The sequence below is a fragment of the Oncorhynchus clarkii genome, chromosome 4, assembly GCF_045791955.1.
Source record: "Oncorhynchus clarkii lewisi isolate Uvic-CL-2024 chromosome 4, UVic_Ocla_1.0, whole genome shotgun sequence".
NCBI lineage: Eukaryota > Metazoa > Chordata > Actinopteri > Salmoniformes > Salmonidae > Oncorhynchus > Oncorhynchus clarkii.
Genome location: NC_092150.1, coordinates 45,155,773 through 45,183,469, shown reverse-complemented (window position 1 = coordinate 45,183,469; position 27,697 = coordinate 45,155,773). Strand labels below are relative to the sequence as shown.

General features: G+C 48.1%; 1 protein-coding gene across 2 annotated transcripts in view; it reads left to right on the top strand.

The window, feature by feature from the left end:
- Positions 1 to 1,734: 1,734 nt before the first annotated feature.
- The window catches only part of LOC139406857 (SH2B adapter protein 1-like), a 44,338-nt gene continuing 18,375 nt past the window's right edge, over positions 1,735 to 27,697 (top strand). The window contains exons 1-9 of one of the 2 annotated variants that reach the window (XM_071149958.1): positions 1,735 to 1,900; positions 3,175 to 5,358; positions 6,724 to 6,825; positions 7,187 to 7,278; positions 7,477 to 7,559; positions 13,497 to 13,643; positions 13,808 to 14,013; positions 17,038 to 17,212; positions 19,280 to 19,370. In XM_071149958.1, coding sequence (XP_071006059.1) covers positions 3,598 to 5,358; positions 6,724 to 6,825; positions 7,187 to 7,278; positions 7,477 to 7,559; positions 13,497 to 13,643; positions 13,808 to 14,013; positions 17,038 to 17,212; positions 19,280 to 19,370 — 2,657 coding nt within the window. In that variant the 5' untranslated portion in view covers positions 1,735 to 1,900; positions 3,175 to 3,597. Of the gene's footprint in view, positions 2,093 to 3,174; positions 5,359 to 6,723; positions 6,826 to 7,186; positions 7,279 to 7,476; positions 7,560 to 13,496; positions 13,644 to 13,807; positions 14,014 to 17,037; positions 17,213 to 19,279; positions 19,371 to 27,697 lie in introns of both variants that reach the window. The other variant, XM_071149957.1, reaches the window with a different exon arrangement.

The following is a 27,697-nucleotide window of genomic DNA, read 5'->3' as shown; positions in this document are numbered from 1 at the left end:
ACAACATGCCTTATTGTCATCGGAATTGAACCAACCAATAACAATGCTTGAACATTAAATACACATTTCTTTAGAGGCAAGTGGAAACGTAACCAACCCTGTTACATAGAGTTAAAGTGACTATGCATAGATAATAAACAGAGAGTAGCAGGAGCATAAAGAGGGGGTGGGAGGACAATGTCTGGGCAGCCATTTTATTAGCTGTTCAGGGGTCTTATGGCTTGGGGATGGAAGCTGTTAAGAAGCCTTTTGGACCTAGACTTGGCACTCCGGTACCCTTTGCCGTGCAGTAGCAGAGAGAACAGTCTATGACTAGGGTGGCTGGAGTCTTTGACAATTTTTAGGGCCTTCCTCTGACACTGCCTGGTATAGAGGTACTGGATGTTAGGAGTCTTGGCCCCAGTGATGTACTGGCCGTACGTACTACACTCTGTAGTGCCTTGCGGTCGGAGGCCGATCAGTTGTCATACCAGGCGGTGATGCAACCAGTCATGCTCTCAGTGGTGCAGCTGTATAACTTTTTGAGGATCTGAGGACCCATGGCATATCTTTTCAGTCTCCTGAGGGGGAAAAGGCATTGTCCTGCCCTCTTCGCGACTGTCTTGGTGTGTTTGGACCATGATAGTTTGTTGTTGATGTGGACACCAAGGAACTTGAAGCTCTCAACCTGCTCCACTAAAGCCCTGTCGATGAGAATGGGGGCGTGCTCGGTCCTCCTTTTCCTGTAGTCCACAATCATCAAATCAATCATCACAATCAATCAAAGCCAGAGTATTTAAGATTTCCAGTATACATTTTTTTTAATGAAAGAAAAATTATGAACACACCTGCTAATCATTCTCTATTCTATTTTAGTCTATTCAATGCTATTCTATTGTAGTGCATTCCTCTATTTTAGAAAACTTGGAAAACTATTGGAAAACAATCACAGTAAGGAACTTCACTGTTACACAGAAAGGATTTGATATTGAGATAAAAATTGACAGTAAGTACACACTGTGTATAAACAACACAACACTGAAAGCAAGCTATAAAGACAACACCAACACCAAGCACAGCAGTAGGCCTATGCGCTCATGTGGCCACTGACACAGAAATGCTGCATGTAGGCCTACTATAGTCTACAGTAATCATGGATCTATTCAGCTAGTTTGAAATAAATAATTTACCAATCTCTTTAAGGATATATTTGAATTCAAATAACATTTTATTTGTTACATGCACCGAATACAACAGGTGCAGTATACCTTACAGTGAAATGCTTACTTACAAGCCCTTAACCAACAATGTGTTTTTAAGTAAAAATGAAGAAATAAAAGTAACAAATCATTAAAGAGCAGCAGTACAATAACAATAGTGAGGCTATATACAGGGGGTACCGGTACAGCGTTAATGTGCGGGGGGCACCGGTTAGTCGAGGTAATTGAGGTAATATGTACATGTGGGTAGAGTTATTAAACGTATGCATAGATAAATAGATAATAACAGAGAGTAGCAGCAGCAGCATAAAGGGGGAACAATGCAAGTTAGTACGATGCAAGTAGTACAAAAACATTTGAAATTATATGCAATTATATAGGCTTGTTGTAAACATTTTGTAAAAATTCATGCAAATTATGAATAAAAAAATGTAGATAGCGTGGTAGTTCAGTATGAGACCAACACTCATTTAATGAATTTCGAAATGTTTTTAGTAACCCCTCCATTTCCCCACCATCCAGGGACTCTGGATGCAAACAGACTATTGCAACTCCTCCTGGCTAGTCTACTTTCACCTCCCGCTGCCCATCCTCTCTCTCCCACTATATCGCGAGAGATAGGGAGCACAGAAATATTCATATGTTAGCCACAACTGTTATAAAACGACAATTATATCGCGGACATATGAACGAATTGTAATGTAAGCCAACGCAATATTGATAAATTAGTTATTTTATTAATAGCTGGCTAGCTAATAATAATAGCTAGCCACATATTGACGGTAGCTATAGCGATTCGCCTGTCGGCTGTAGTAGCACATCTGGGAGGCACAAGTTACGATTTAACTAGCTAACTGTAAAGTGGTCACTATTTTGAAGACACGCGTGTACAAGTGGGTAAACATAACATTACTTCAATTAGCTAGCACCCCTTATTCAATGATCATAGCCTAGCTAGCTACGGTTAGCTGGCTAACCCGCTGTTATTGAATTAAAACCGCTAGCTAGGCTTACATTTGAGCTTCATTGTTGAATATTGGCTAGTTAGCTAACTGCTTCAAGCTTGTGCTTTTTTATTTAGTTAGCTAACATGGTTCCGTTCAGAAGATGGGTGGCGTTACTAGCTAGCTGTGGTGGGTCGCTAGTTAGCGAACGTTAGCTAGCTAGCGCAGTAACGCTTACTAGATTGTTTATCGCGCGATGTGCTGGCTTTTGTTGCTAGTTAACGTTAGCTAAGCTAACATGACCACACTGTCTGTTATGTTGCCATGCCCACGCACCATCATTACTCTGTAATATTAGCTATCTAGTTAGTGAACTGTCTCTCCTTTGTGTTATTTTAGCAATCAAGCACTGGCCTCGAGTTTCTGACGAGGCCGACAATGGTTTGTGAATTCCAGCTAACTGCGTTAGCCAGTAACGTTAGTACCAACCAGGCTCTCTGGATTGTTTACATCCAGCGCCAGTTTGCAAACTAGCTAGCTAGTGTAGCTAGCTAGCTACAATAATCTAGCAGCAAGGTATTTTTTTTTCGTCATCAAGATAGATAGTTAGCTATGCCACACTATCTTTGGATTTGCTACAGTATGTCAAAGTGATTACGCGGCTACTTATCTGAACACTGACAAATCAGTTGGTGGATCTTCACCATACCTAGCTACCTAAGTACCGTTATGTGAAGATCTCTAGCTACCTAATTGAATGGGCTGTCAGTCAAACGGGTTGCTAATACATTTGTTGTTTTTGTGGATGTAAAGCATCGACTCAATTTAAATCAGTGACACTTGACACAACTGTTGTGACCACTAGTCTAACAGACAACAACTAGAGGTGGCAACCGGTGCTAGGGGTATTTGTATTAGTTACACAGTGATTAGATATTGTAAATCATAATAGAGTTTGTTATGGATCTGGAGAACATATGTAACAGGTAATGTGATGTCACCATTTGATTGTGCTTGTATTGTTTTCACAGGCTGAAGTTGTGTTCTTGTGGATGTGTGGTGGACCGTAAGCAGGACGGCCACTTGTGAACCTCACCTAATTTACCTTGCCCCTTTGTCCTATACCTCCTCCCTGACTCCTCCCTTTTTCCTCCCAGTCTTTTATCATAGACCTTTTTAAATGTATGAAAGCATGTTGCACAGAGACAGACACCCTATATTTCTACCTCTTCTCTGTCTGTGCTCATCAGTCTGTTATGGTAGTCTTTTAGCTGAAGGTTTTAAATGGGGGTGAATCTACTCTATGCCTGGTGTAGTACGGTACTTGAATTCCCACCCATTTGTATATTAGCCCCGATGAGCTGTGCAGATTTCATTAATCAACCTTAAGTGATAAACCAATCAGCAGCCAGCTAATTGGCCAATCAGCCCCCCCTCCACTCCCTCCTGGTAGAATGAACGGATCTCTTTTAACCCCACCTAGCCTGCGGGCAGCCAACTCCTCTACCCTGCCCCCGTCACCCTCCCCGTCCCCTCCATCCCCCTCCCTGTTGCCACTGTTCCCGCGGCCACCTCCCTTGGCCCAGCCTCACCCCTCCTCGCTCTCGGACACCCCCACGCCCTCCCCCTGCCTGAGCTGGACGGAGTTCTGTGAGCTGCATGCCCGCATGGCGGCCGGGGACTTTGCCCGCCACTTCCGGGCGTTCCTCCTGGAGAACCCGCACTACTCCCCCGACTCTGCTGCCGCCTTCTGTCGCCGCTTCACTGACCGCTTTGTCCGACATTTCCAGAGCGAACTGGAGGGGGTGGCAGGGGCGCCGGGTACAGCCCCCGGGATGGAGGCAGGGAGCTGGGCTCCCCAATTAGACGCCACCTCCCTGGAACAGGAGACGGTCTCTCCCCCTCCCATCACCGAGGGATCCTGCTACCACGCCTGTGCCCCAGCCAACCCGGTGCGAGCCCTGCCCAAGCCTGCCTCCACACGGCTGGTGTTGGAAACCCGAAGTGGGGACCAATTTCAAGATTCCTATGCTGTCACAACGGTCCTCCCCCCATCTTCCTCCTCCTCCTGCTCCTCCTCAGTGGGAGGAGGAAACAATGGCGGGCGGGAAGAGAGGGGTGCCCCAGTTACTGTTAAACACTTCCCTGGCGTCGGCCCGGGCAATGGAGAAACAACGGCCGAGGAAGAGGAGGATAGCTGGGCGGGCGTAACGGTCATGGAGGAGGAGGTGGAGCTAGATGAGGGTGAGGCGGATCTGGAAGTTTGCTTGGACAATGAAGACACCTCCCACATGCCCCAAACGCCTGCCTCCCCTTGCTCTGACACACCCCCTCCCCGCTCCAAGGGTAACGGCACACCGGCCTCGACAGAAAGCCAGTCCAAAACCAAACTGAAGAAGCGCTTCTCTCTGCGGAGTGTTGGGCGCAGCGTGCGGGGTAGTGTCCGGGGCATCCTGCACTGGCGCAGCTCGTCCAGCGACTCCCCACAGAGCTCCTCCCAGCTGCCCTCCAGCTACAGCTACACAATGGGGGTCCAAGACGCTGCCACCGGCTCTTCCTCCAAGAGGAACTCTGGTACTCAGCCCCCTACGCCCACCTCCTCCATGCCTGTCTCTCTCTCCCTTCCCCTCTCCCTCCCCCACTCCTCCTCCTCCTCCCTGCCCCCGTCTTCCTCCAGCAGTGCCACCTCCCTCTCGTTGTCGGAAGCGCGGGACCGCCGGCGGAGCAATGGCGAGGGGGGAGAGAAGGAGAAGTGGAGCCACCGGCTGGAGAAGTTGCGTCTGTCTCGCTCCCCACCCCCCGTTCTCTCCTCAGCGCCCACTTCGGCCGTGGTGTCGCCTTCCTCCGGCCTGCCCCCCAGCAGCAGCAGCAGCGCCACCCTGAGGAAGACGGGCCGGCTGGTGAGGGAGGGAGGAGTCAGCGTCAGCTCCTCCATGCCAGATGAGTTTGCCGGGAGCCACGGTGGTTTCCCTGGCTTTTCCTTTGGCCTGCTGCACCACGGCACACAAGAACACAACAACGCTGGCACCGGCTTAAACAACACCTCGTCCACCGCTAATGCTGCTCAAACAGCCGCAGTGCAGCCTCTCGTCCCCGGGGGCACTGTGGGCTGGAGGGGCGGTCGTTGGCACAAGTGCCGACTGGTCCTGAGGGAGAGGGACAAGGAGGGGGAGCGGGGCGAGGAGTACTATCTGGAGTTCTTCATCCCGCCTAAAGTGAGTGTGAGACCTGCCCTGTGCAACTCAATATTAGGAAGGTGTTCTTAATGTTTGATATACTCGGTGTATATAGCTGCCCCCCCAAAAAATCATATTTGATAATGATACATTAATAATACGCTTGCTATATTGTTTTTACGTGAACATAATCAATGATGAAATTTAAATGCAAAACTCCAGTTTGTTGTTTTTAAGTTGACAGTTTAATGCCCTAACAGATAACACTGCCATATTGAGCATTTTTGGGGGAAGATAAAGTTCATGTTTGTAATTGTACTACATTATTGTGATCGCATTATTTGTGACAAAAAAAATATAAACTTATTGTGAAATTTAACAATGCCTATTCTTAACATACAAAGAACAACATTTTCATTCAAATCCTTATTGGGTAAAACTATATTATTCCTCCCATTTTCGATTTAAGTTCCTCATTGTCATTTGAAATCCTGGCCACATTCTTAACAGTTTAGCCTGTCAATCACTGTGGGTGGGATTGTCAGGGGAGGAGCTGGATATTTGTGAGAGTCACAGGATTGGTAGGGTTTTTAGACCTGTTAAGGAATTATTGGGGGTGGGATTTTCAGGGAAGGGAGTAGATTAGTAATTGAGTTATTAAAACACTTTTTCAATATATTGTGGCAAAACCTAACACAAATATAAACTCAACATGTCCATAAAAGATACCAGAAAGTTCCATAAGCACAACATTTTGTGCACAAATTTGTTTGTATCCCTGTTAGTGAGCGTTTCTCCTTTGCCAAGATAATCCATCCACCTGACCAGGTTGTGGCATATCAAGAAGCTGATTAAACAGCATGATCATTACACAGGTGAACCTTGTGCTAGAGACAAAAGGCCACTCTAAAATGTGCAGTTTTGTCACACAACACAATGCCACAGATGTCTCAAGTTTTGAGGGTGTGTGCAATTGGCATGCTGACTGCAGGAATGTCCACCAGAGCTGTTGCCAGATAATTAATGTTAATTTCACTACCATAAGTCGCCTTCAACGTTGTTTTAGAGAATTTGGCAGTACGTCCAACCGGCCTCACAACCGCAGACCACCACCTGCGGTTGTGATGCTGAGGAGTATATCTGTCTATAATAAAGCCCTTTTTTTGGGGAAAAACTCATTCTGATTGGCTGGGCCTGGCTCACCAGTGGGTGGGGGGTTGGAGGCATCAGGGTAGATTGTGTATCCTTGATATAACACTGAAAGGCATGACAACCTGTCAACATGCTCCTTTGTAATGCTTGGAAATTAATGATCTGTCATATTGTGAAAATTGCACAATTTCTCTGAGCTCATAGATGGTGTCTTATTTATTCAATGTTCTTCTCTTTCCCCCTGTTTCTCAGTCCTCCAAGCCCAGGTTGACTATCCCATGCTGCTCTATTGTGGATGTGAGGAGCACCACAGCCCTGGAGGTGCCTGACAAGGAGAACACCTTCCTCCTGCAGGTAACACTCTGATCTGTCCATCTTTTCATTTCCTTATTTTTTTCAATTCCCCTTTCTTGTTCTCTCAGTTCATTTAATTCAGGTAGTCAGCTCCTGTTCTGCTTGCATCTGTAGACTGACTTGTATTTCGCTCGCGCGCTTTCTCTCACCCCCCTCTGTCGCCCCCCCTCTCTCTCACTCCCCCTCTCTTTCTCTCGCCCTCTCTTTTTCTCACCCCCCCTCCCTCTCTCACCCCCCCTCTCTTTCTCTCACCCCCTCTCTTTCTCTCGCCCTCTTTTTCTCACCTCCCTCCCTCTCTCACCCCCTCTCTCTGTTGCCCCCATTCTCACTCTCTCGCTAACCCTATCTTTCTCTCTGTCAGTTGGAGGGACAGGTGCAGTATGTGATTGAGACGCGAGATGCTGTGCAGATGAGAGCCTGGTTGAGTGACATCAGGAACGGTATATGTATCAGGTAAGCAAATTGTGTGTTAAGTAATATGAGTTTTCTTTCAAGTCAGTGATTAGGGGGGGGGGGGGGTGAGTGAGTGAGTGAGAGTTAAGAGGGACCGTGTATATTCTTGTATTCACTGTCGGTCAACTATTGATGAGGTCAACAGAAGTAGGAGCGACATCCCACCTAGAACAAGTTTTGTGTATCTTGACTCTACAGTGAACAGGAGGACATAGAAGCTGTGTGTGGGGGACCCATGGACATTAGTGGAACGCCAGAATTCAGTGACCGCCTCTCTCAAGGTGAGTGGGGCATGCCAAATCCCAAATCGACCCCTTGACACCTCCCCAAGCCACTACTCTTAGACCAGTATATACCAACCAGTCAATCGCAGTCGTAGTCAACTAGGCATTCCTAGTCGATCGCCGAACATTTCTTTGCGCTCCTCTTTTTTTTACCTCTTTTTGGTAATGCACTTGATTCGGCTGCCCTGTGTGCTGGGTAGGCAAAGTGTTCCCATTTTGAACCATTTTGTTTGTCTGAAGGAACAAACTCTGCCTACCCGGCAGACCTGTAGAGCTAAATCAAGTGTGCCTACTGCGCTGGCCAATCGGATAGCTCAAATCACCGTGCCAGCAGCTTCTACGGCCCCACAATAAAGTTTGATACTATCCTAAATAGAGGTCGACCGATTTTGATTTTTCAATCAGATACCGATTATTGGAGGACCAAAAAAGCCGATACCGATTAATCGGCTGATTTATAAAAATATATATATATATTTTTTTAATAATGACAATTACAACAATACTGAATTAACACTTATTTTAACTTAATATAATACATCAATAAAATCAATTTAGCCTCAAATAAATAATGAAACATGTTAAATTTGGTTTAAATAATACAAAAACAAAGTGTTGGAGAAGAAAGTAAAAGTGCAATAAAGTGCAATATGCAATATGTGCTATGTAAGAAAGCTAACGTTTCAGTTCCTTGCTCAGAACATGAGAACATATGAAAGCTGGGGGTTCCTTTTAACATGAGTCTTCAATATTCCCAGGTAAGAAGTTTTAGGTTGTAGTTATTATAGGAATTCTAGGACTATTTCCCTCTAATCCATTTGTATTTCATTAACCTTTGACTATTAGATGTTCTTATAGGCACTTTAGTATTGCCAGTGTAACAGTATAGCTTCCGTCCCTCTCCTCGCTCCTCCCTGGGCTCGAACCAGCAACACAACGACAACAGCCACCATCGAAGCAGCGCTACCCATGCAGAGCAAGGGGAACAACTACTAGAAGGCTCAGAGCGAGTGACGTTTGAAACGCTATTAGCGCGCGCAAACTAGCTAGCCATTTCACTTCGGGTTACACCAGCCTCATCTCGGGAGTTGAAAGGCTTAAAGTCATAAACAGCGCAATGCTTGATGCACAACGAAGAGCTGCTGGCAAAACGCACAAAAGTGCTGTTTGAATGAATGTTTACGCGCCTGTTTCTGCCTACCACCGCTCAGTCAGATACTTAGATACTTGTATGCTTGTATGCTCAGTCAGATTATATGCAACGCAGGACACGCTAGATAATATCTAGTAATATCATCAACCATGTGTAGTTAACTAGTGATTATGATTGATTGTTTTTTATAAGATAAGTTTAATGCTAGCTAGCAAATTACCTTGGCTTACTGCATTCGCCTAACAGGCAGTCTCCTCGTGGAGTGCAATGTAATCAGGTGGTAAGAGTGTTGGACTAGTCTCCTTGTGGAGTGCAACGAGAGAGAGGCAGGTCGTTATTGCGTTGGACTAGAGAGAGAGCACACTTAAATTCACACAGGACAATGAATAGGACAGGAGAAGTACTCCAGATATAACAAACTGACCCTAGCCCCCCGACACATAAACTACTGCAGCATAAATACTGGAGGCTGAGACAAGAGGGGTCAGGAGACACTGTGGCCCCATCCGAGGGCACCCCCGGACAGGGCCAAACAGGAAGGATATAACCCCACCCACTTTTCCAAAACACAGCCCCCACACCACTAGAGGGATATCTTCAACCACCAACTTACCATCCTGAGACAAGGCCGAGTATAGCCCACAAAGATCTCCGCCACGGCACAACCCAAGGGGGGGCGCCAACCCAGACAGGAAGATCACATCAGTGACTCAACCCACTCAAGTGACGCACCCCTCCTAGGGACGTGTTCCCTTTATTTTTTGGAGCAGTGTAATTCAACACTTAACAAAAAACATCAAACGCACTTCTTCCTACTTACACTCGCACTACAACCAGCACTGCAGCTGCAGTGAATGAGTAGCCAAGTGTATCGATGGGCCTTGCGTTTTTATTATTAACGGCTCGTCGTGTCTATCCTAAATGCAGACTAATATTTAACTTTCTCTGGTCATAGGAACAACATGAATTTGTGCATGAGGCAGAAATAATGTGGTGCGACTCGGGGTTGGTCATTAGACTGTGTCCCCCTCTCTCTGGTCAGTCTCACCGGAGGAAAAGGAGAGATCGAGGGACTGTGAGAGGAGGACCCTCTGCTGCTCTCTCTCTCCCCTCCATCCGCTGAGATTGACCATCAGATGCAGATACAACCAGACATGGAAACGGTTTGTGGGTTTACGAAATGCACATTTCTTTATTGAATACAGTATGTGTATGATGCCTTGTCCTTTTGGTGCTGCCGATGTAGCCTGTGGAGAGAAACGCAGGTTGTGAGTTCAGCCGGCATTCTCATTTTGGTTTTGGCAGCAATCATTTGTTTTGTTGCGCTGCATTTAATGTTTCTTATCTGCCTTTTCTTATGTTACTGCTTCAGCATATGACACTTTCTGTACTACTCTAACCCTGGCAACCTGAATCTCCCGTTCTCTCACCGGACACCTCCGATCTCCAGCCTCATGACCACCCCCCACAACTTAACACACACATGACTTTCTCCACCGATACCACGCATTGTTTCGTCTCATGCCCGCCTGCACACTTCTCAGATCTAGGCATCTCCCTCCGACACTGCTGCGACATGGCCCATAGACTTGACACCTTTAACACTGTTGTATTTTCGGGAACAAAAGCTCTCATGGGGTTAATTGACACTTCCTTCCACGACCTTATCTGGCCAAGACTCTGCATCAAAACTCAGCATGACAGACAATGTCTTCTCCGTTTCCCCACGCTCGATGATCCCCACTGGATCTACCACTCACCAAACGGCGGGCGTTAGACACCGGGGGGGATCTTCAATTTCAACTGCTCCTCCTCAACACTTAATGCTAATCCGGAGCGCCCACTCCCTCTGGGCGGAGGAAGCGCAATAAATCATCACGAGTCCACTCCGAGTTACCTTCAACAACTAAACAGTCCCCAACCTGACGCCACATACGGACCAGCCAAAATACAAGGATCCATTCGCTCTACAAAATCTCACTCCCACTGGGCCAGAATCATCCTTATCATCCTCGAGGAAAAGGGTTTCTGATGGACTTGACGCCGACCTTCCTCACCGCGCTGCTTCCCTTCGACACTAATTTTCTTCTCAGCAGTCATCCCTGCACCTGCCACCACCGTTAATTAATCCTCACTCTTGTCACGTTCAATTTCCTCCTCAAGCTCCTTTCTCCTTTCCTCCTCAAGCTCTTCCAAACATTCTGTGAGATCCTCCAGTCCATATTCACTCAGGAGTCCACTTTTTCTTTCTTTCTTTGTCTGCCATCTTACCGCGTGTCTCATCTCACCACCATCAAGCAGCCCCTGCTGCTATCACGATCATTTTCGGGATTTTCTGTCCTCTTCCACTTCATTGGTTTACAGTATTAGATTGTCAAACAGAACTGTGTTCAGGAGCTCTAATTATCCAGGGTTCCAGTATGTGGTTGAATTCCAAGGGGGGGGGGGGGGATGTATGCTTTATGCAGGGTCCTGCACAATTTATTGAAATGTATTTGTATTTAGGAATGTTTGATTCATTGCCTAAATACACTGAACAAAAATATGAATGCAACCATTTCAAAGATTTTACTTAGTTACAGTTCATATAAGGCAATCAGTCAATTGAAATGAATTCATTAGGCCATAATCTATGGATTTCACATGACTGGGAATACAGATACGCATCTGTTGGTCACAGATCAGAAAACCAGTCAGTATCTGGTGTGACCACCATTTGCCGCATGCAGCGAGACACATCTCCTTTGCAGAGTTGATCAGACTGTTGATTGTGTCCTGTGGAATGTTGTTCCACTCCTCTTCAATGATGTGCGAAGTTGCTGGATATTGGAGGGAACTGGAACACGCTGTCGTACACATCAATCCAGAGCATCCCAAATATGTTCAGTGGGTGACATGTCTGGTGAGTATGCAGGTCATGGAAGAAAGGGGAAATTTTAATCTTTCTGTAATTGTGTACAGAGCCTGCGACATGGGGCCGTGCATTATCATGCTGAAACATGAGGTGATGGCGGTGGATGAATGGCACGACAATGGGCCTCAGGATCTCGTCACAGTATATCTGTGCATTCAAATTGCCATCAATAAAATGCAATTGTCTTCATTGTTTGTAGCCTACCCTGCCCATACCATAACCCCACCGCCACCATGGAGCACTCTGTTCACAACGACGCCATGGCATCTGACGCTGAGGCAAACTGCTCGCCCATACGACGCCATACACGCCGTTTGCCATCTGCCCGGTACAGTTAAAACTGGGTTTCATCCGTGAAGAGCACACTTCTCCAGTGGCCATCGAAGGTGAGCATTTGCCCATTGCAGTCGGATCAGGACCCTGGTGAGGACAACGAGCATGCAGATGAGCTTCCCTTAGACGGGTTCTGACAGGTTGTGCAGAAATTCTTTGGTTGTGCTAACCAACAGTTTCATCAGTTGTCCGCGTGGTTGGTTTCAGATGATCCCGCAGATGAAGAAGCCGGATGTAGAGGTGTTGGAGGCGGCTTATGGTAGAGAAATGAACATGACATTCTCTGTCAACAGCTCTGGTGGACATTTCTGCAGTCAGCAAGCCAATTGCATGCTCCCTCAGCTTGAGACGTCTGTGACATTGTGTTGTGACAATTTATTGTCCCCAGCACAAGGTTCACCTGTGTAATGATCATACTGTTTAATCAGCTTTTTGATATGCCACACCTGTCAGGTGGATGGTTTATCTCGGCAAAGGAGAAATTCTCACTGATAGGGTACTAATTGTGCAAAACATTTTAGAGAAATAAGCCTTTTCTTGAACATGGGATCTTTTTTTTCAGCTCAAGAAATGGGACCAACACTTTACATGTTGCGTTTATTTTTTTGTTCAGTATATGCTTATTGTGCTGTTCAGGCCTTTATGTAAGATAATTGTTACCATTGATTTGTGATTGGTCTAAAATGGTACAGTCCAAGGTGAGACCTGATGGGAATTGTACTTGAAACCCTGCCATTTCATTGTTGGCCAGACAGGACAAGGGTAAGGTTGCCATGCTGGTTGAATGCTATATTTTCAATTATTGATTGAAGCTTGGTTTCTTTGGAGCACAACTTACTATTTGATACATTTTCCAGTTTATGGCCCTGTCCAGTTTTTGTTATGTTTGTTATTTTTGTTTGTACATAGTGTACAGTTTTCCGGTGGCTTTAACTCACCGCTGTAAATAAACAACCTCATTCTAAGTTTGCCCCGTATCGAAGTGTCTGCCTCCTTTCTGAAACATCCACCGCTTGGGTGGCCTCCATTACAGGCCGACTGCAATAAACCTCATTCATACAGAACTGTTTTTATTTGGTAAATATTGCATAGGCTTACATTAAAGAAAAAGATGTTTAGAAACAGTTCTGCGCTGTAGATCTCGGCATGCGATTATGAAAGTCAACGTGGCTCAGAAAAGGTTGGTGACCACTGCCTTAGACACTTAATCTGTAAGAACCTACAAACAGCAGACATGTAGCATAAGGTGAGGATCTACGACCATATTCCTAACCTATCCCATCTTTTCAAATATGACTGCACGGGATAGGATCTAGGAGCCCATTTGGGATCGTTGTGTGACGATTTCCCTGTTTCACCATTTTTTTGCAGCTTTACAAATATATAGTTCGAACACTTAACACCTGATACAGAAAGCGAGACGACAAATGTTGTTTTAACTATGTGTCCAACGTTCCGTTGCTATTTGAAAGTACAAGAATAAGACGTCTGCTTAAATAATAAGACGGATGTTTTTGCTCCTGTCCTGTTGCAGTGTGTTATGGAGGTGTGGGCGGCTCTTCCCCGCTGATGGACCCACGCCCCCCAGAGTTACCGCCCCGCGCCCCTCTGGATGAATCAGACGGACGTGGGGGCGGAGCCGGCCTGGGCACACCATTTGCGGAGACGCCAGATGCCACAGGTGAAGGCTGCTACTTACGCAGTTCGCACACACACGCAAACGCTTGCACAAACACACATACACACCAGAATGTACAGAGCAAGTCCTTTTTTTTGTCTAATCTTTTCATCACTCCCCAAATCCCTCCTCATCCATCCTTCCCCTCATCCCTCCTCACCTTCCAGGCTCCTTCCTGTTCTCAGACGTGGTGGAGGCGGTGGAGCACCCTCTGAGCGAGTGCCAGTGGTTCCACGGGACGTTGTCGCGCCTCAAGGCGGCCCAGCTGGTGCTGGCAGGGGGTATGGCCAGCCACGGCGTCTTCCTTGTGCGCCAGAGCGAGACGCGCCGCGGGGAGTACGTCCTCACCTTCAACTTCCAGGGCAAGGCCAAGGTACAAGAGACGGGAGAGATGGAGAGTGTGTGTCAAATCAAATCGGATTTTATTTATCACATGCGCCAAGTACAGCTGGTGTGGACTTTACCGTGAAATGCTTGCTTACGAGCCCTTCCCAACAATGCAGCGTTTTTAAAATCAAAATGAAATATTAAAAAGAGGAATACAATAAAATGCTCAAGAATGGAGCTACATACAGGGAGTATCAGTACCAGATCAAAGTGAAGAGGTATGAGGTGTTTGAGGTAGATATGTACATGAAGGCAGGGTAAAGTGACTAGGCATCAGGATAGATAATAAGAGTAATAATTAGAGTAAAATAAAGAACAGAGCAGCCGCGGCAAGTTATGCGTGTGCGTTTGTGTTGTTACACCGAGGCCTGTGCTCTGTAGCGGGATCGATTTGGAGGTGGAGGGTCCGGCATGGTCTGGGGCGGTGTGTTACAGCATCATCGGACTGAGCTTGTTGTCATTGCAGGCGATCTCAATGCTGTGCGTTACAGGGAAGACATCCTCCTCCCTCATGTGGTACCCTTCCTGCAGGCTCATCCTGACATGACCCTCCAGCATGACAATGCCACCAGCCATACTGCTCGTTCTGTGCGTGATTTCCTGCAAGACAGGAATGTCAGTGTTCTGCCATGGCCAGCAAAGAGCCCAGATCTCAATCCCATTGAGCACGTCTGGGATCTGATGGATCGGAGGGTGAGGGCCATGGCCATTCGCCCCAGAAATGTCCGGGAACTGGCAGGTGCCTTGGTGGATGACTGGGGTAACATCTCACAGCAAGAACTGGCTAATCTGGTGCAGTCCATGAGGAGGAGATGCACTGCAGTACGTAATGCAGCTGGTGGCCACACCAGATACTGACTGTTACTTTTGATTTTGATCCCACTTTGTTCAGGGACATGTTATTTCATTTCTGTTAGTCACATGTCTGTGGAACTTGTTACACTTAGGTTAGAGTCATTAAAACTCGTTTTTCAACCACTCCACAAATTTATTTTCAACAAACTATAGTTTAGGCAAGTCAGTTAGGACGTCTAGTTTTTGCATGACACAGTTCATTTTTCCAACAATTGTTTACAGATGAATTCACTGTATCACAATTCCATTGGGTCAGAAGTTTACATACACTAAGTTGACTGTGCCTTTAAACAGCTTGGAAAATTTCAGAAAATGATTAAATGGCTTTAGATGCTTCTGATAGGCTAATTGACATCATTTGAGTCAATTGGAGGTGTACCTGTGGATGTATTTTAAGGCCTACCTTCAAACTCAGTACCTCTTTGCTTGACATCACAGGAAAATCAAAAGAAATCAGCCAAGACTTCAGAAAGAAAATTGTAGACCTCCACAAGTCTGGTTCATTCTTGGGAGCAATTTCCAAATGCCTGAAGGTACCACGTTCATCTGTACAAACAATAGTACGCAAGTATAAACACCATGGGACCACGCAGCCGTCATACCGCTCAGGAAGGAGACGCATTCTGTCTCCTAGAGATGAACGTACTTCTGTGCGAAAAGTGCAAATCAATCCCAGAACAACAGCAAAGGACCTTGTGAAGATGTTGGAGGAGACGGGTACAAGGTATCGATATCCACAGTAAAACGAGTCATGATAATACAGGCATTGCAGTTAGTTTGGGTGCCATTAATTGACTATTTTTTGCAGTCTGGCTATTTAGCAGTGTTATGGCTTGGGGTAAAAGCTTTCTCTGAGCCTGTTCATCCGAGAGCCAATGTTCTGATACTGTTTGCTGGATGGTTAGCAGAGAGAACAGTCTATGACTTTGGTGGCTGGAGTCTTTAGCAATTTTTCCGGCCTTCCTCGGACACTTGTCTGGTTTAGAGGTCCTGGATGGCTGGGAGTTTGGCCCATGTGATATACTGGGCTGTCCGCAACACCCTCTGTAGCGCTTTGTGCATTTGCCATATCAAGCGGTGATGCAGCCAGTCAAAATGCTCTCGATAGCACCAAGGAACTTGAAGCTCTCGACCCGCTTCGCAACAGCCTGAGGGATGGGGTGCGTGCTCGCCCCTCTTTCTCTTGTAGTCCACGATCAACTCCTTAGTCTTACTGACGTTGAGGGGGAGGTCGTTGTCCTGCCAGTTCTCTGACCTATTCCTTGTAGACTGACTTATCGCTGTCGGTGATCAGGCCTACCACCGCTGCGTCATCAGCAATCTTGTTGTTTGTTTTTTAGTCGTGCGTGGCCATGCAGTCGTGGTTGAACAGGGAGTACAGGAGGGGACTAAGTACACACCCCTGAGGGGCCCCCATGTTGAGGGTCAGCATGGTAGAGGTGTTGTTGCCTAACCTCACCACCTGGGGCTGGTCCGTCAGGAAGTCCAGGATCCAGTTGCAGAGGGAGGGGTTCAGTCCCAGGGTCTTTAGCTTGGTGATGAGCTTGGAGGGGACTATGTTGTTGAGCTGTAGCCCATTCTCACATAGTTATTTCCCCTCTTGTCCAGGTGGGAGGGGGCAGTGTGAAGTGCAATTGAGATTGTGTCATCTGTGTATTGGAGTGGGTTTAGGGTGTCTGGGATGATGATGTTGATGTTTGTCACGACCAGCCTTTCAAAGCACGTAATAATTACAGATGCGTGTGACACAGGGTGATAGTCATTTAGGCAGGTTACTTTGGAGCTCTTTGGAACGGTGAGAATGGTGGTCAGCTTGAAACATGTTGGGATGACAGACTGGAACGAGGACTGCGCAGTCTTTGAGGACACTCAGTGGTATTCCATCTGGCCCATCGGCCTTGTGATTGTTAACCTGTTGAAACGTTTTGCTCACATCGGCCACAGAGTGCGAGATCACACCTAAGTTGCATCCAAGGCTAACCCATATCCACCCCTCTTCTCCCTTCTTTCGTCTCTTCCCCTTCTACTCCTTCCCTCTATCCCCCTTCTCATTCTCTCTCTCTCTCCCCCATACCTCCCTTTTCCACTCTCTCTCTCGCTCTCTCGCCATACTTCTCTTCCCTCCCTCTCTCTCCCTTCTCTCTGTCCCCTGCAGCACCTGCGTCTGTCTCTGAACGAGGACGGCCAGTGCCGGGTGCAGCACCTGTGGTTCCAGTCCATATTCGACATGCTGGAGCACTTCCGGGTTCACCCAATCCCCCTGGAGTCTGGGGGTGCCTCAGATGTCACCCTCATCAGCTTTGTGGGAGCCACCGCCGTCCGGCAGCCAGGTAACAGGTCAGGGGTGAAAGGTCACAGGATGTTCCACTAGGATGAAACTGCACTGGGTTTACACTGGCCTCTAAAGATGTTGTATGTACGTTGTATGTCTGGTGTATGTGTTTTATGCATTATGATTGGCTTACACTATGCTATTACGCCAGTGAATCAATACAGTGTGCGTGTGTGTCATCCCATTGAAGATCAGGTGTGTGTGTGTGTGTGTGTGTGTGTGGTGTGTGTGTGTATACAGGCCATAAGTAATGGTGTGTGTGCTAAAACATGGCCACTGCATGATGTTTCTGCCAATGTCATTATAACATAAGACTAGCTGCTTTGCATCCTCATGCTGTGTCCACTACAGCAGGGACGTCACTAGAGATTCATGGATAGGGGGGCTAAGCTGCTTTTAGGGGGGTCTGGGCACCCCCCCCCCCCCCCCCGCAGGATTGTTTTAATGCCCCCAAAACATATTTTTAGAGTAATAACAGGTGCAAAATCTATCAAAATAAGGTTATTTTTGGTCAAGGTTGGCTAAAAGTATATATGTTTCATAGTTTGTGTTAGACACTGATCTAATATGGCTTAAATTCTCTCCAAATAAAGAAATTAAAGTCCACTCTGTCCCCATCCATCCAACACCAACAAAAGGCGCAAAAATGGCTGTACTATGTAGCCACGATACTTTGGGGATTTTATTTTGAGAGAGCGAGAAATGACAAGACATGCAGGTCATATTATACCAATAGAAAAATATCTTTATTTAAATGTGACATTTGTTAATTGTTGCAAAAAAATTTACCCAATAATTCAGACGCATGGAACATCTTAAACAGTATCATCCACAATGGAACAAAATTGAATTCAACTAATGAGCTAAACAAAATAAAAATAACTGGAAAATAATTGGGAATAAAATCTGATTAAAAAAAAAAGTAAGATCCCAAGCAAATATTACAACCTATATTACAGAACTGCCCCTCTTGCTTCTCTCATTTGATGCTTATTTTGTGGGTGGACGCATCAAAGTGTACCTCCTATTTTTGTTTGAACTGGTCAAATCTTAATTTCTCACCGGATTGGCCTCCGGCAGAGCTGCTGGCACTGCCTCTCTTGAATAATTTCCGTATATATCCCTCTAAAGTTAGTCGTTAGCTAGCCTACCGTTGAGAAATTCAGGATAATACAATGACATTGTGATCAACACTGTCACCTTTTCTACACATGACCTACTGATAATTGTTTTGCAATGGCCTACTGAATGAAAGAAGTTGAGTATGAAAATATATGTGCATGATGTTACGTCATCTGTCTCATTTATAGCCTGGCACACATGGCAAAACTACATTAAATACAACGTTAATTAGATATCATCGGCATATAACTTATGCCGATTTTAAAAGACACCGTTACCGTTAGCTAGCTCGTAACGTCAGTTACACTGTAACTTACAGGCAGCCTCACATAAAAACGTGTTGGTTAACAAAGCTATGATTATGACCAAAGTCTATAGTAGCGAATACTCTCTAAGTTACCACAAATTCACATCGTAGCCTATCTGCATGAATCCGTCCTGTCAGAGCCTTTTCCTGTCTGTTTACTGTTAGCTAGCAGTCTCAAGCCACAGAAGTAGCCAAAATGTTAGCTACAAGTAGACCTAACGGTCACTAGCGCCAGCAGCAGCCTCCCCCAGGTCCTAGTGCCCACCCGGTTAGACGTTTAAGATGCGATGAAACGGTTGCCTAGCGACGTCCCTGCACTACAGCATGCGTGCTTACATGCGCACACACACACACTGGAGTGGCTCCGTATGGCTGATCCCATCAATTTGCACTGCTCCCACCCATACACCCCTGCTCCTTAAAACACAACTGCCCCCCCCCCCCTTTCCCTTCACACACAATTCCAAATCAACCCCTTGCCCCTACTACCCTCTGCCCCTAGGCCATAGCACTCTACCTCCTCTCCTTCTACACCCTTCTTTCTGTCCCTCCCCTCCCCCCCCCCCTCTCCTGTGTCTTCCAGAGCTCTGATTGGCTGTCTCTGTTATTGTGTTTTCGTTGGGTCATTCTTCGCAGGCCGGGACAGGGCAAGCAGCCGGCCCACAGTCTGTGATGTCATCCCCACGCGCCACCTTGACTCTCCATCAACCCCCATCTCTGACTGTGTGTAAGTGAGACCAGACTCCACAGAAAGAGACCAAGTGTGTGAGAGTGAGTGAGACCGAGTGTGTGAGAGTGAGTGAGACCGAGTGTGTGAGACCGAGTGTGTGAGACCGAGTGTGTGAGACCGAGTGTGTGAGACCGAGTGTGTGAGACCGAGTGTGTGAGACCGAGTGTGTGAGACCGAGTGTGTGAGACAGAGTGTGTGAGACAGAGTGTGTGAGACAGAGTGTGTGAGACAGAGTGTGTGAGACAGAGTGTGTGAGACAGTGTGTGAGACAGAGTGTGTGAGACAGAGAGACAGAGTGTGTGAGACAGAGAGACCGAGTGTGAGAGAGAGAGAGACCGAGTGTGAGAGAGAGAGAGACCGAGTGTGAGAGAGAGAGAGACCGAGTGTGAGAGAGAGAGAGACCGAGTGTGAGAGAGAGAGAGAGACGGAGTGTGTGAGAGAGAGAGAGAGACGGAGTGTGTGAGAGAGAGAGAGACGGAGTGTGTGAGAGAGAGAGAGACGGAGTGTGTGAGAGAGAGAGAGACGGAGTGTGTGAGAGAGAGAGAGACGGAGTGTGTGAGAGAGAGAGAGACGGAGTGTGTGAGAGAGAGAGAGACGGAGTGTGTGAGAGAGAGAGAGATGAAGTGTGTGTGAGAGAGAGAGAGATGGAGTGTGTGTGAGAGAGAGAGAGACGGAGTGTGTGTGAGAGAGAGAGAGACGGAGTGTGTGTGAGAGAGAGAGAGACGGAGTGTGTGTGAGCGAGAGAGAGACGGAGTGTGTGTGAGCGAGAGAGAGACGGAGTGTGTGTGAGCGAGAGAGACCGAGTGTGAGAGAGAGCGACCGAGTGTGTGAGAGAGAGCGACCGAGTGTGTGAGAGAGAGCGACCGAGTGTGTGAGAGAGAGCGACCGAGTGTGTGAGAGAGAGAGAGACGGAGTGTGAGAGAGAGAGAGACGGAGTGTGTGAGAGAGAGAGAGACGGAGTGTGTGAGAGAGAGAGACGGAGTGTGTGAGAGAGAGAGAGAGACGGAGTGTGTGAGAGAGAGAGAGACGGAGTGTGTGAGAGAGAGAGAGACGGAGTGTGTGTGAGAGAGAGAGAGACGGAGTGTGTGTGAGAGAGAGAGAGACGGAGTGTGTGTGAGAGAGAGAGAGACGGAGTGTGTGTGAGAGAGAGAGAGACGGAGTGTGTGTGAGAGAGAGAGAGACGGAGTGTGTGTGAGAGAGAGAGAGACGGAGTGTGTGTGAGAGAGAGAGAGACGGAGTGTGTGTGAGAGAGAGAGAGACGGAGTGTGTGTGAGAGAGAGAGAGACGGAGTGTGTGTGAGAGAGAGAGAGACGGAGTGTGTGTGAGCGAGGGAGAGACGGAGTGTGTGTGAGCGAGGGAGAGACCGAGTGTGAGCGAGAGCGACCGAGTGTGTGAGAGAGAGCGACCGAGTGTGTGAGAGAGAGCGACCGAGTGTGTGAGAGAGAGCGACCGAGTGTGTGAGCGAGAGAGACCGAGTGTGAGAGAGAGCGACCGAGTGTGTGAGAGAGAGCGACCGAGTGTGTGAGAGAGAGCGACCGAGTGTGTGAGAGAGAGCGACCGAGTGTGTGAGAGAGAGAGAGACGGAGTGTGTGAGAGAGAGAGAGACGGAGTGTGAGAGAGAGAGAGACGGAGTGTGTGAGAGAGAGAGAGACGGAGTGTGTGAGAGAGAGAGACGGAGTGTGTGAGAGAGAGAGAGAGACGGAGTGTGTGAGAGAGAGAGAGACGGAGTGTGTGAGAGAGAGAGAGACGGAGTGTGTGTGAGAGAGAGAGAGACGGAGTGTGTGTGAGAGAGAGAGAGACGGAGTGTGTGTGAGAGAGAGAGAGACGGAGTGTGTGTGAGAGAGAGAGAGACGGAGTGTGTGTGAGAGAGAGAGAGACGGAGTGTGTGTGAGCGAGGGAGAGACGGAGTGTGTGTGAGCGAGGGAGAGACCGAGTGTGAGCGAGAGCGACCGAGTGTGTGAGAGAGAGCGACCGAGTGTGTGAGAGAGAGCGACCGAGTGTGTGAGAGAGAGCGACCGAGTGTGTGAGAGAGAGCGACCGAGTGTGTGAGAGAGAGCGACCGAGTGTGTGAGAGAGAGCGACCGAGTGTGTGAGAGAGAGAGACCGAGTGTGTGAGAGAGAGCGACCGAGTGTGTGAGAGAGAGCGACCGAGTGTGTGTGAGAGAGAGAGACCGAGTGTGTGTGAGAGAGAGAGCGACCGAGTGTGTGTGAGAGAGAGAGCGACCGAGTGTGTGTGAGAGAGAGAGCGACCGAGTGTGTGTGAGAGAGAGCGACCGAGTGTGTGTGAGTGAGAGAGCGACCGAGTGTGTGTGAGAGAGAGAGCGACCGAGTGTGTGTGAGAGAGAGAGCGACCGAGTGTGTGTGAGAGAGAGAGCGACCGAGTGTGTGAGAGAGAGAGAGCGACCGAGTGTGTGTGAGAGAGAGAGAGCGACCGAGTGTGTGAGAGAGAGAGAGCGACCGAGTGTGTGAGAGAGAGAGAGCGACCGAGTGTGTGTGAGAGAGAGAGCGACCGAGTGTGTGTGAGAGAGAGAGCGACCGAGTATGTGTGAGAGAGAGAGCGACCGAGTGTGTGAGAGAGAGCGACCGAGTGTGTGAGAGAGAGCGACCGAGTGTGTGTGAGAGAGAGACCGAGTGTGTGAGAGAGAGAGACCGAGTGTGTGAGAGAGAGAGAGACACCGAGTGTGTGTGAGAGAGAGAGACAGAGTGTGTGTGAGAGAGCGACCGAGTGTGTGTGAGAGAGCGACCGAGTGTGTGAGACAGAGAGAGGCCGAGTGTGTGAGAGAGAGAGACGAGTGTGTGAGCGAGAGCGACCGAGTGTGTGAGAGAGAGCGACCGAGTGTGTGAGAGAGAGCGACCGAGTGTGTGAGAGAGAGCGACCGAGTGTGTGAGAGAGAGCGACCGAGTGTGTGTGAGACAGAGAGAGACCGAGTGTGTGTGAGACAGAGAGAGACCGAGTGTGTGTGAGACAGAGAGAGACCGAGTGTGTGTGAGACAGAGAGAGACCGAGTGTGTGTGAGACAGAGAGAGACCGAGTGTGTGTGAGACAGAGAGAGACCGAGTGTGTGTGAGACAGAGAGAGACCGAGTGTGTGAGCGAGAGAGACCGAGTGTGTGTGAGAGAGCGACCGAGTGTGTGTGAGAGAGCGACCGAGTGTGTGTGAGAGAGCGACCGAGTGTGTGTGAGAGAGCGACCGAGTGTGTGTGAGAGAGAGCGACCGAGTGTGTGAGAGAGAGCGACCGAGTGTGTGAGAGCGAGAGACCGAGTGTGTGAGAGCGAGAGACCGAGTGTGTGAGAGAGAGCGACCGAGTGTGTGAGAGAGAGCGACCGAGTGTGTGAGAGAGAGCGACCGAGTGTGTGAGAGAGAGCGATCGAGTGTGTGAGAGAGAGCGACCGAGTGTGTGTGAGAGCGACCGAGTGTGTGTGAGAGAGCGACCGAGTGTGAGACAGAGAGAGAGACCGAGTGTGAGACAGAGAGAGACCGAGTGTGTGAGAGAGAGCGACCGAGTGTGTGTGAGAGACCGAGTGTGTGTGAGAGAGAGACCGAGTGTGTGAGAGAGAGAGAGACCGAGTGTGTGAGAGAGAGAGAGACCGAGTGTGTGAGAGAGAGAGAGACCGAGTGTGTGAGAGAGAGAGAGACCGAGTGTGTGAGAGAGAGAGAGACCGAGTGTGTGTGAGAGAGCGAGCGACCGAGTGTGTGTGAGAGAGCGACCGAGTGTGTGTGTGTGAGAGAGCGACCGAGTGTGTGTGAGAGAGAGACCGAGTGTGTGAGAGAGAGAGAGACCGAGTGTGTGAGAGAGAGAGAGAGAGAGACCGAGTGTGAGAGAGAGAGAGAGACCGAGTGTCTGAGAGAGAGAGAGAGACCGAGTGTGTGATAGAGAGAGAGAGACCGAGTGTGTGTGTGAGAGAGAGAGACCGAGTGTGTGAGAGAGACCGAAAGTGTGAGAGAGAGACCGAGTGTGTGAGAGAGAGACCGAGTGTGTGTGAGAGAGACCGAGTGTGTGTGAGAGAGACCGAGTGTGTGTGAGAGAGACCGAGTGTGTGAGAGAGAGAGAGACCGAGTGTGTGAGAGAGAGAGAGACCGAGTGTGTGAGAGAGAGAGAGACCGAGTGTGTGTGTGAGAGAGAGAGACCGAGTGTGTGTGTGAGAGAGAGACCGTGTGTGTGTGAGAGAGAGAGACCGAGTGTGTGTGAGAGAGAGAGACCGAGTGTGTGTGAGAGAGAGAGACCGAGTGTGTGTGAGAGTGAGAGACCGAGTGTGTGTGAGAGAGAGAGACCGAGTGTGTGTGAGAGAGAGAGACCGAGTGTGTGTGAGAGAGAGAGACCGAGTGTGTGTGAGAGAGAGAGACCGAGTGTGTGTGAGAGAGAGAGGCCGAGTGTGTGTGAGAGAGAGAGGCCGAGTGTGTGTGAGAGAGAGAGGCCGAGTGTCTGTGAGAGAGAGAGATCGAGTGTGTGTGAGAGAGAGAGACCGAGTGTGTGTGAGAGAGAGAGACCGAGTGTGTGAGAGAGAGAGAGACTGAGTGTGTGTGAGAGAGAGAGAGACCGAGTGTGTGAGAGAGAGAGAGACAGAGTGTGTGTGAGAGAGAGAGACTGAGTGTGTGTGAGAGAGAGAGAAACCGAGTGTGTGAGAGAGAGAGAGACAGAGTGTGTGTGAGAGAGAGAGAGAGAGACTGAGTGTGTGAGAGAGAGAGAGACTGAGTGTGTGAGAGAGAGAGAGACTGAGTGTGTGAGAGAGAGAGAGACTGAGTGTGTGAGAGAGAGAGACTGAGTGTGTGAGAGAGAGAGAGACTGAGTGTGTGAGAGAGAGACTGTGTGTGTGTGAGAGAGAGAGAGAGACCGACTGTGAGAGAGAGAGAGAGAGACCGAGTGTGTGAGAGAGAGAGAGATACAGTGTGTGTGAGAGAGAGAGATCGAGAGAGGGAGAGAGAGACCGAGTGTGTGTGAGAGAGAGAGAGATACCGAGTGTGAGAGAGAGAGAGACCGAGTTTGAGAGAGAGAGAGAGACCGAGTGTGAGAGAGAGAGATAGAGAGACCGACTGTGAGAGAAAGAGACCGAGTGTGAGAGAGAGAGACCGAGTGTGTGAGAGATAGACCGAGTGTGAGAGAGCGAGAGACCAAGTGTGAGAGAGAGAGAGACCGAGTGTGAGAGACCGAGTGTGTGAGAGAGAGAGAGACCGAGTGTGTGTGAGAGAGAGACCGAGTGTGTGTGAGAGATGGCAGTGAATGCACTCAAAGAAAAAGCCCGCAGAGCAATCAATGTATGCAATAAAAATGAAATTATTCAAAATCAGCATCCCAATTAGAATTTGAACTAAAAGATTTGACAGTGTAATCCTACCAATAGCTCTTTATGGAAGTGAGGTTTGGGGGCCACTCAATAAACTGGACTTTAAAATGTGGGACAAACATCCAATTGAAGCCCTACATGCAGAATTCTGTCGGAAAATTCTACAAGTCCAGAGAAATACACCAACGGCAGAATTGGGCCGTTTTCCAGTAATAATGAAAATAAAGAAAATATAATTAAAATTTTGGCTACATCTAAATTCAAGTCCAAATTCAAGTCTGCAATTTAAAGCACTTCAAACCCAAGAGCTGAGCCCAAAAACGAGCCCTCTGTCACCTGGTGTTGGACCTCACCAACCAAGCTGACACCAGCACTGCTTCAAAAGAAAGAATTCCAATAAGCAAAATCATGAACCAATCAAAGGAATCATATTTACAACATTGGAAAAACGAAACAAAATCCCAAACGCGACTAAATTGCTATCTGACCCTAAACAGAGAATATGAATTGGCTGATTATCTCTACTCTGTCAGAGATACGAAGCAGAGACAGATCCTTACCAAGTACAGGCTGAGTGACCACCGATTGGCAATAGAAACCGGCAGACATAAAAAGACATGGCTACCCAAAGAGGAGCGTGTATGTGGTCACTGCATGACAGGGGAGGTAGAGACAGAGATGCACTTTCTCCTTTACTGTGATAAATATTCCTCACAAAGAGATTCATTATTCACAGAAATGACTACATTTATTCCAAATTTTTACTTACTAAACCCAGAGGAAACACTAAGAATACTCATGGGCGAAGGAGCAATGGCTCCTCTTGCAGCCAAATATGTATTTTCCTGCCATAGCCTGAGGGACACTGAATAATAACATCTGCATAGTAAATCATTATTGTTATTTCTATTATTATTGTTGTTTATCATTCCAAATAGTAGTGGTATGGGTGGTAATGGGAATGATGACAGTTAAGTGATGGTAGTAGTAGTAATGATATCATGGAGAAGATGACCGTTAGTTATAAGTTAGTTATAATTTCATTTTCCATATTTAGATTTTATATTTATTACATTTCTACTATTGACTGTTAACATTTTATTGTTATTATTTTTGTATTTGATTTTGCATTATTATTTACTACCATGTTATATTATTATTTGCTATCATTTATAATTTTGTTACAATGTATATTGTATACATTGTTGCTTTGGCAATATTGACAGAATGTTTTTCATGCCAATAAAGCAGCTTGAATTAGAATTTTAGAGACCGAGTGTGTGTGTGTGTGTGTGTGTGTGTGTGTGTGTGTGTGTGTGTGTGTGTGTGTGTGTGTGTGTGTGTGTGTGTGTGTGTGTGTGTGTGTGTGTGTGTGTGTGTGTGTGTGAGAGAGAGACTGAGTGTGTGTGAGAGAGAGACTGAGTGTGTGTGAGAGAGAGACTGAGTGTGTGTGAGAGAGAGACTGAGTGTGTGTGTGAGAGAGACTGAGTGTGTGTGTGTGAGAGAGAGAGACTGAGTGTGTGTGTGTGTGTGTGTGTGTGAGAGACTGAGTGTGTGTGTGTGAGAGAGAGAGACTGAGTGTGTGTGAGAGACTGAGTGTGTGTGTGTGTGTGTGAGAGACTGAGTGTGTGTGAGAGAGAGAGACTGAGTGTGTGTGAGAGAGAGAGACTGAGTGTGTGTGAGAGAGAGAGACTGAGTGTGTGTGAGAGAGAGAGACTGAGTGTGTGTGAGAGTGAGAGACTGAGTGTGTGTGAGAGAGAGAAAGAGACCGAGTGTGTGAGAGAGAGAGAAAGAGAGACCGAGTGTGTGTGAGAGAGAGAGAGAGAGAGACCGAGTGTGTGTGAGAGAGAGACCGTGAGAGAGAGAGAGGGAGAGACCGAGTCTGAGAGAGAGAGAGAGAGAGACCGAGTGTGTGTGTGTGAGAGGCCGAGTGTGTGTGTGAGAGAGGGAGACCGTGTGTGTGTGAGAGAGAGACTGAGTGTGTGTGTGTGTGTGTGTGTGTGTGTGTGTGTTAGAGAGACCGAGTGTGTGTGAGAGAGAGAGTGTGTGAGAAAGAGAGAGAGACCGAGTGTATGTGTGAGAGAGAGAGAGACGCAGGGTGTGTGAGAGAGAGAGAGAGAGAGAGAGACGCCGGGTGTGAGAGAGAGACGCCGGGTGTGAGACGTGGATGGAGATCGAGAGAGGGAGACGTGGCGGATTGTGTGAGAGAGAGGGAGACGTGGCGGATTGTGTGAGAGAGAGAGGGAGAAGTGGCAGATTGCGAAAGAGGGAGACGAGGGAGACGTGGCAGAGCGCGTGAGAGAGAGACGTGGCGGAGTGCGAGAGGGAGACGTGAGAGAAATAGAGGGAGACGTGGGGAAGCGAGAGAAAGAGAAGGAGACTTGGCAGAGCGCGAGAGAAAAGGACACCAGGCGGAGCGAGAGAGAGAGATGGACGTGTTGGAGTGCGAGAGACAGAGGGAGACGTGGCAGAGCTAGAGAGGGAGACGTGGCGGAGCGTGCGAGAGAGAGACGTGGCGGAGCGCGCGAGAGAGAGACGTGGCAGAGCTAGAGAGAGAGACGTGGCAGAGCTAGAGAGAGAGACGTGGCAGAGCTAGAGAGAGAGACGTGGCAGAGCTAGAGAGAGAGACGTGGCAGAGCTAGAGAGAGAGACGTGGCAGAGCTAGAGAGAGAGACGTGGCAGAGCTAGAGAGAGAGACGTGGCAGAGCTAGAGAGAGAGACGTGGCAGAGCTAGAGAGAGAGACGTGGCAGAGCTAGAGAGAGAGACGTGGCAGAGCTAGAGAGAGAGACGTGGCAGAGCTAGAGAGAGAGGGAGACGTGGCGGAGCGCTAGAGAGAGGGAGACGTGGCGGAGCGCTAGAGAGAGAGGGAGACGTGGCAGAGATCGAGAGAGAGAGGGAAACTTGGAGAAGCAAGAGAGAGATTGGGAGATGTGGCGGTGTGCGAGAGAGAGAGAGGGAGACGTGGATGGAGATCGAGAGAGGGAGACGTGGCGGATTGTGTGAGAGAGAGGGAGACGTGGCAGATTGTGTGTGAGAGAGG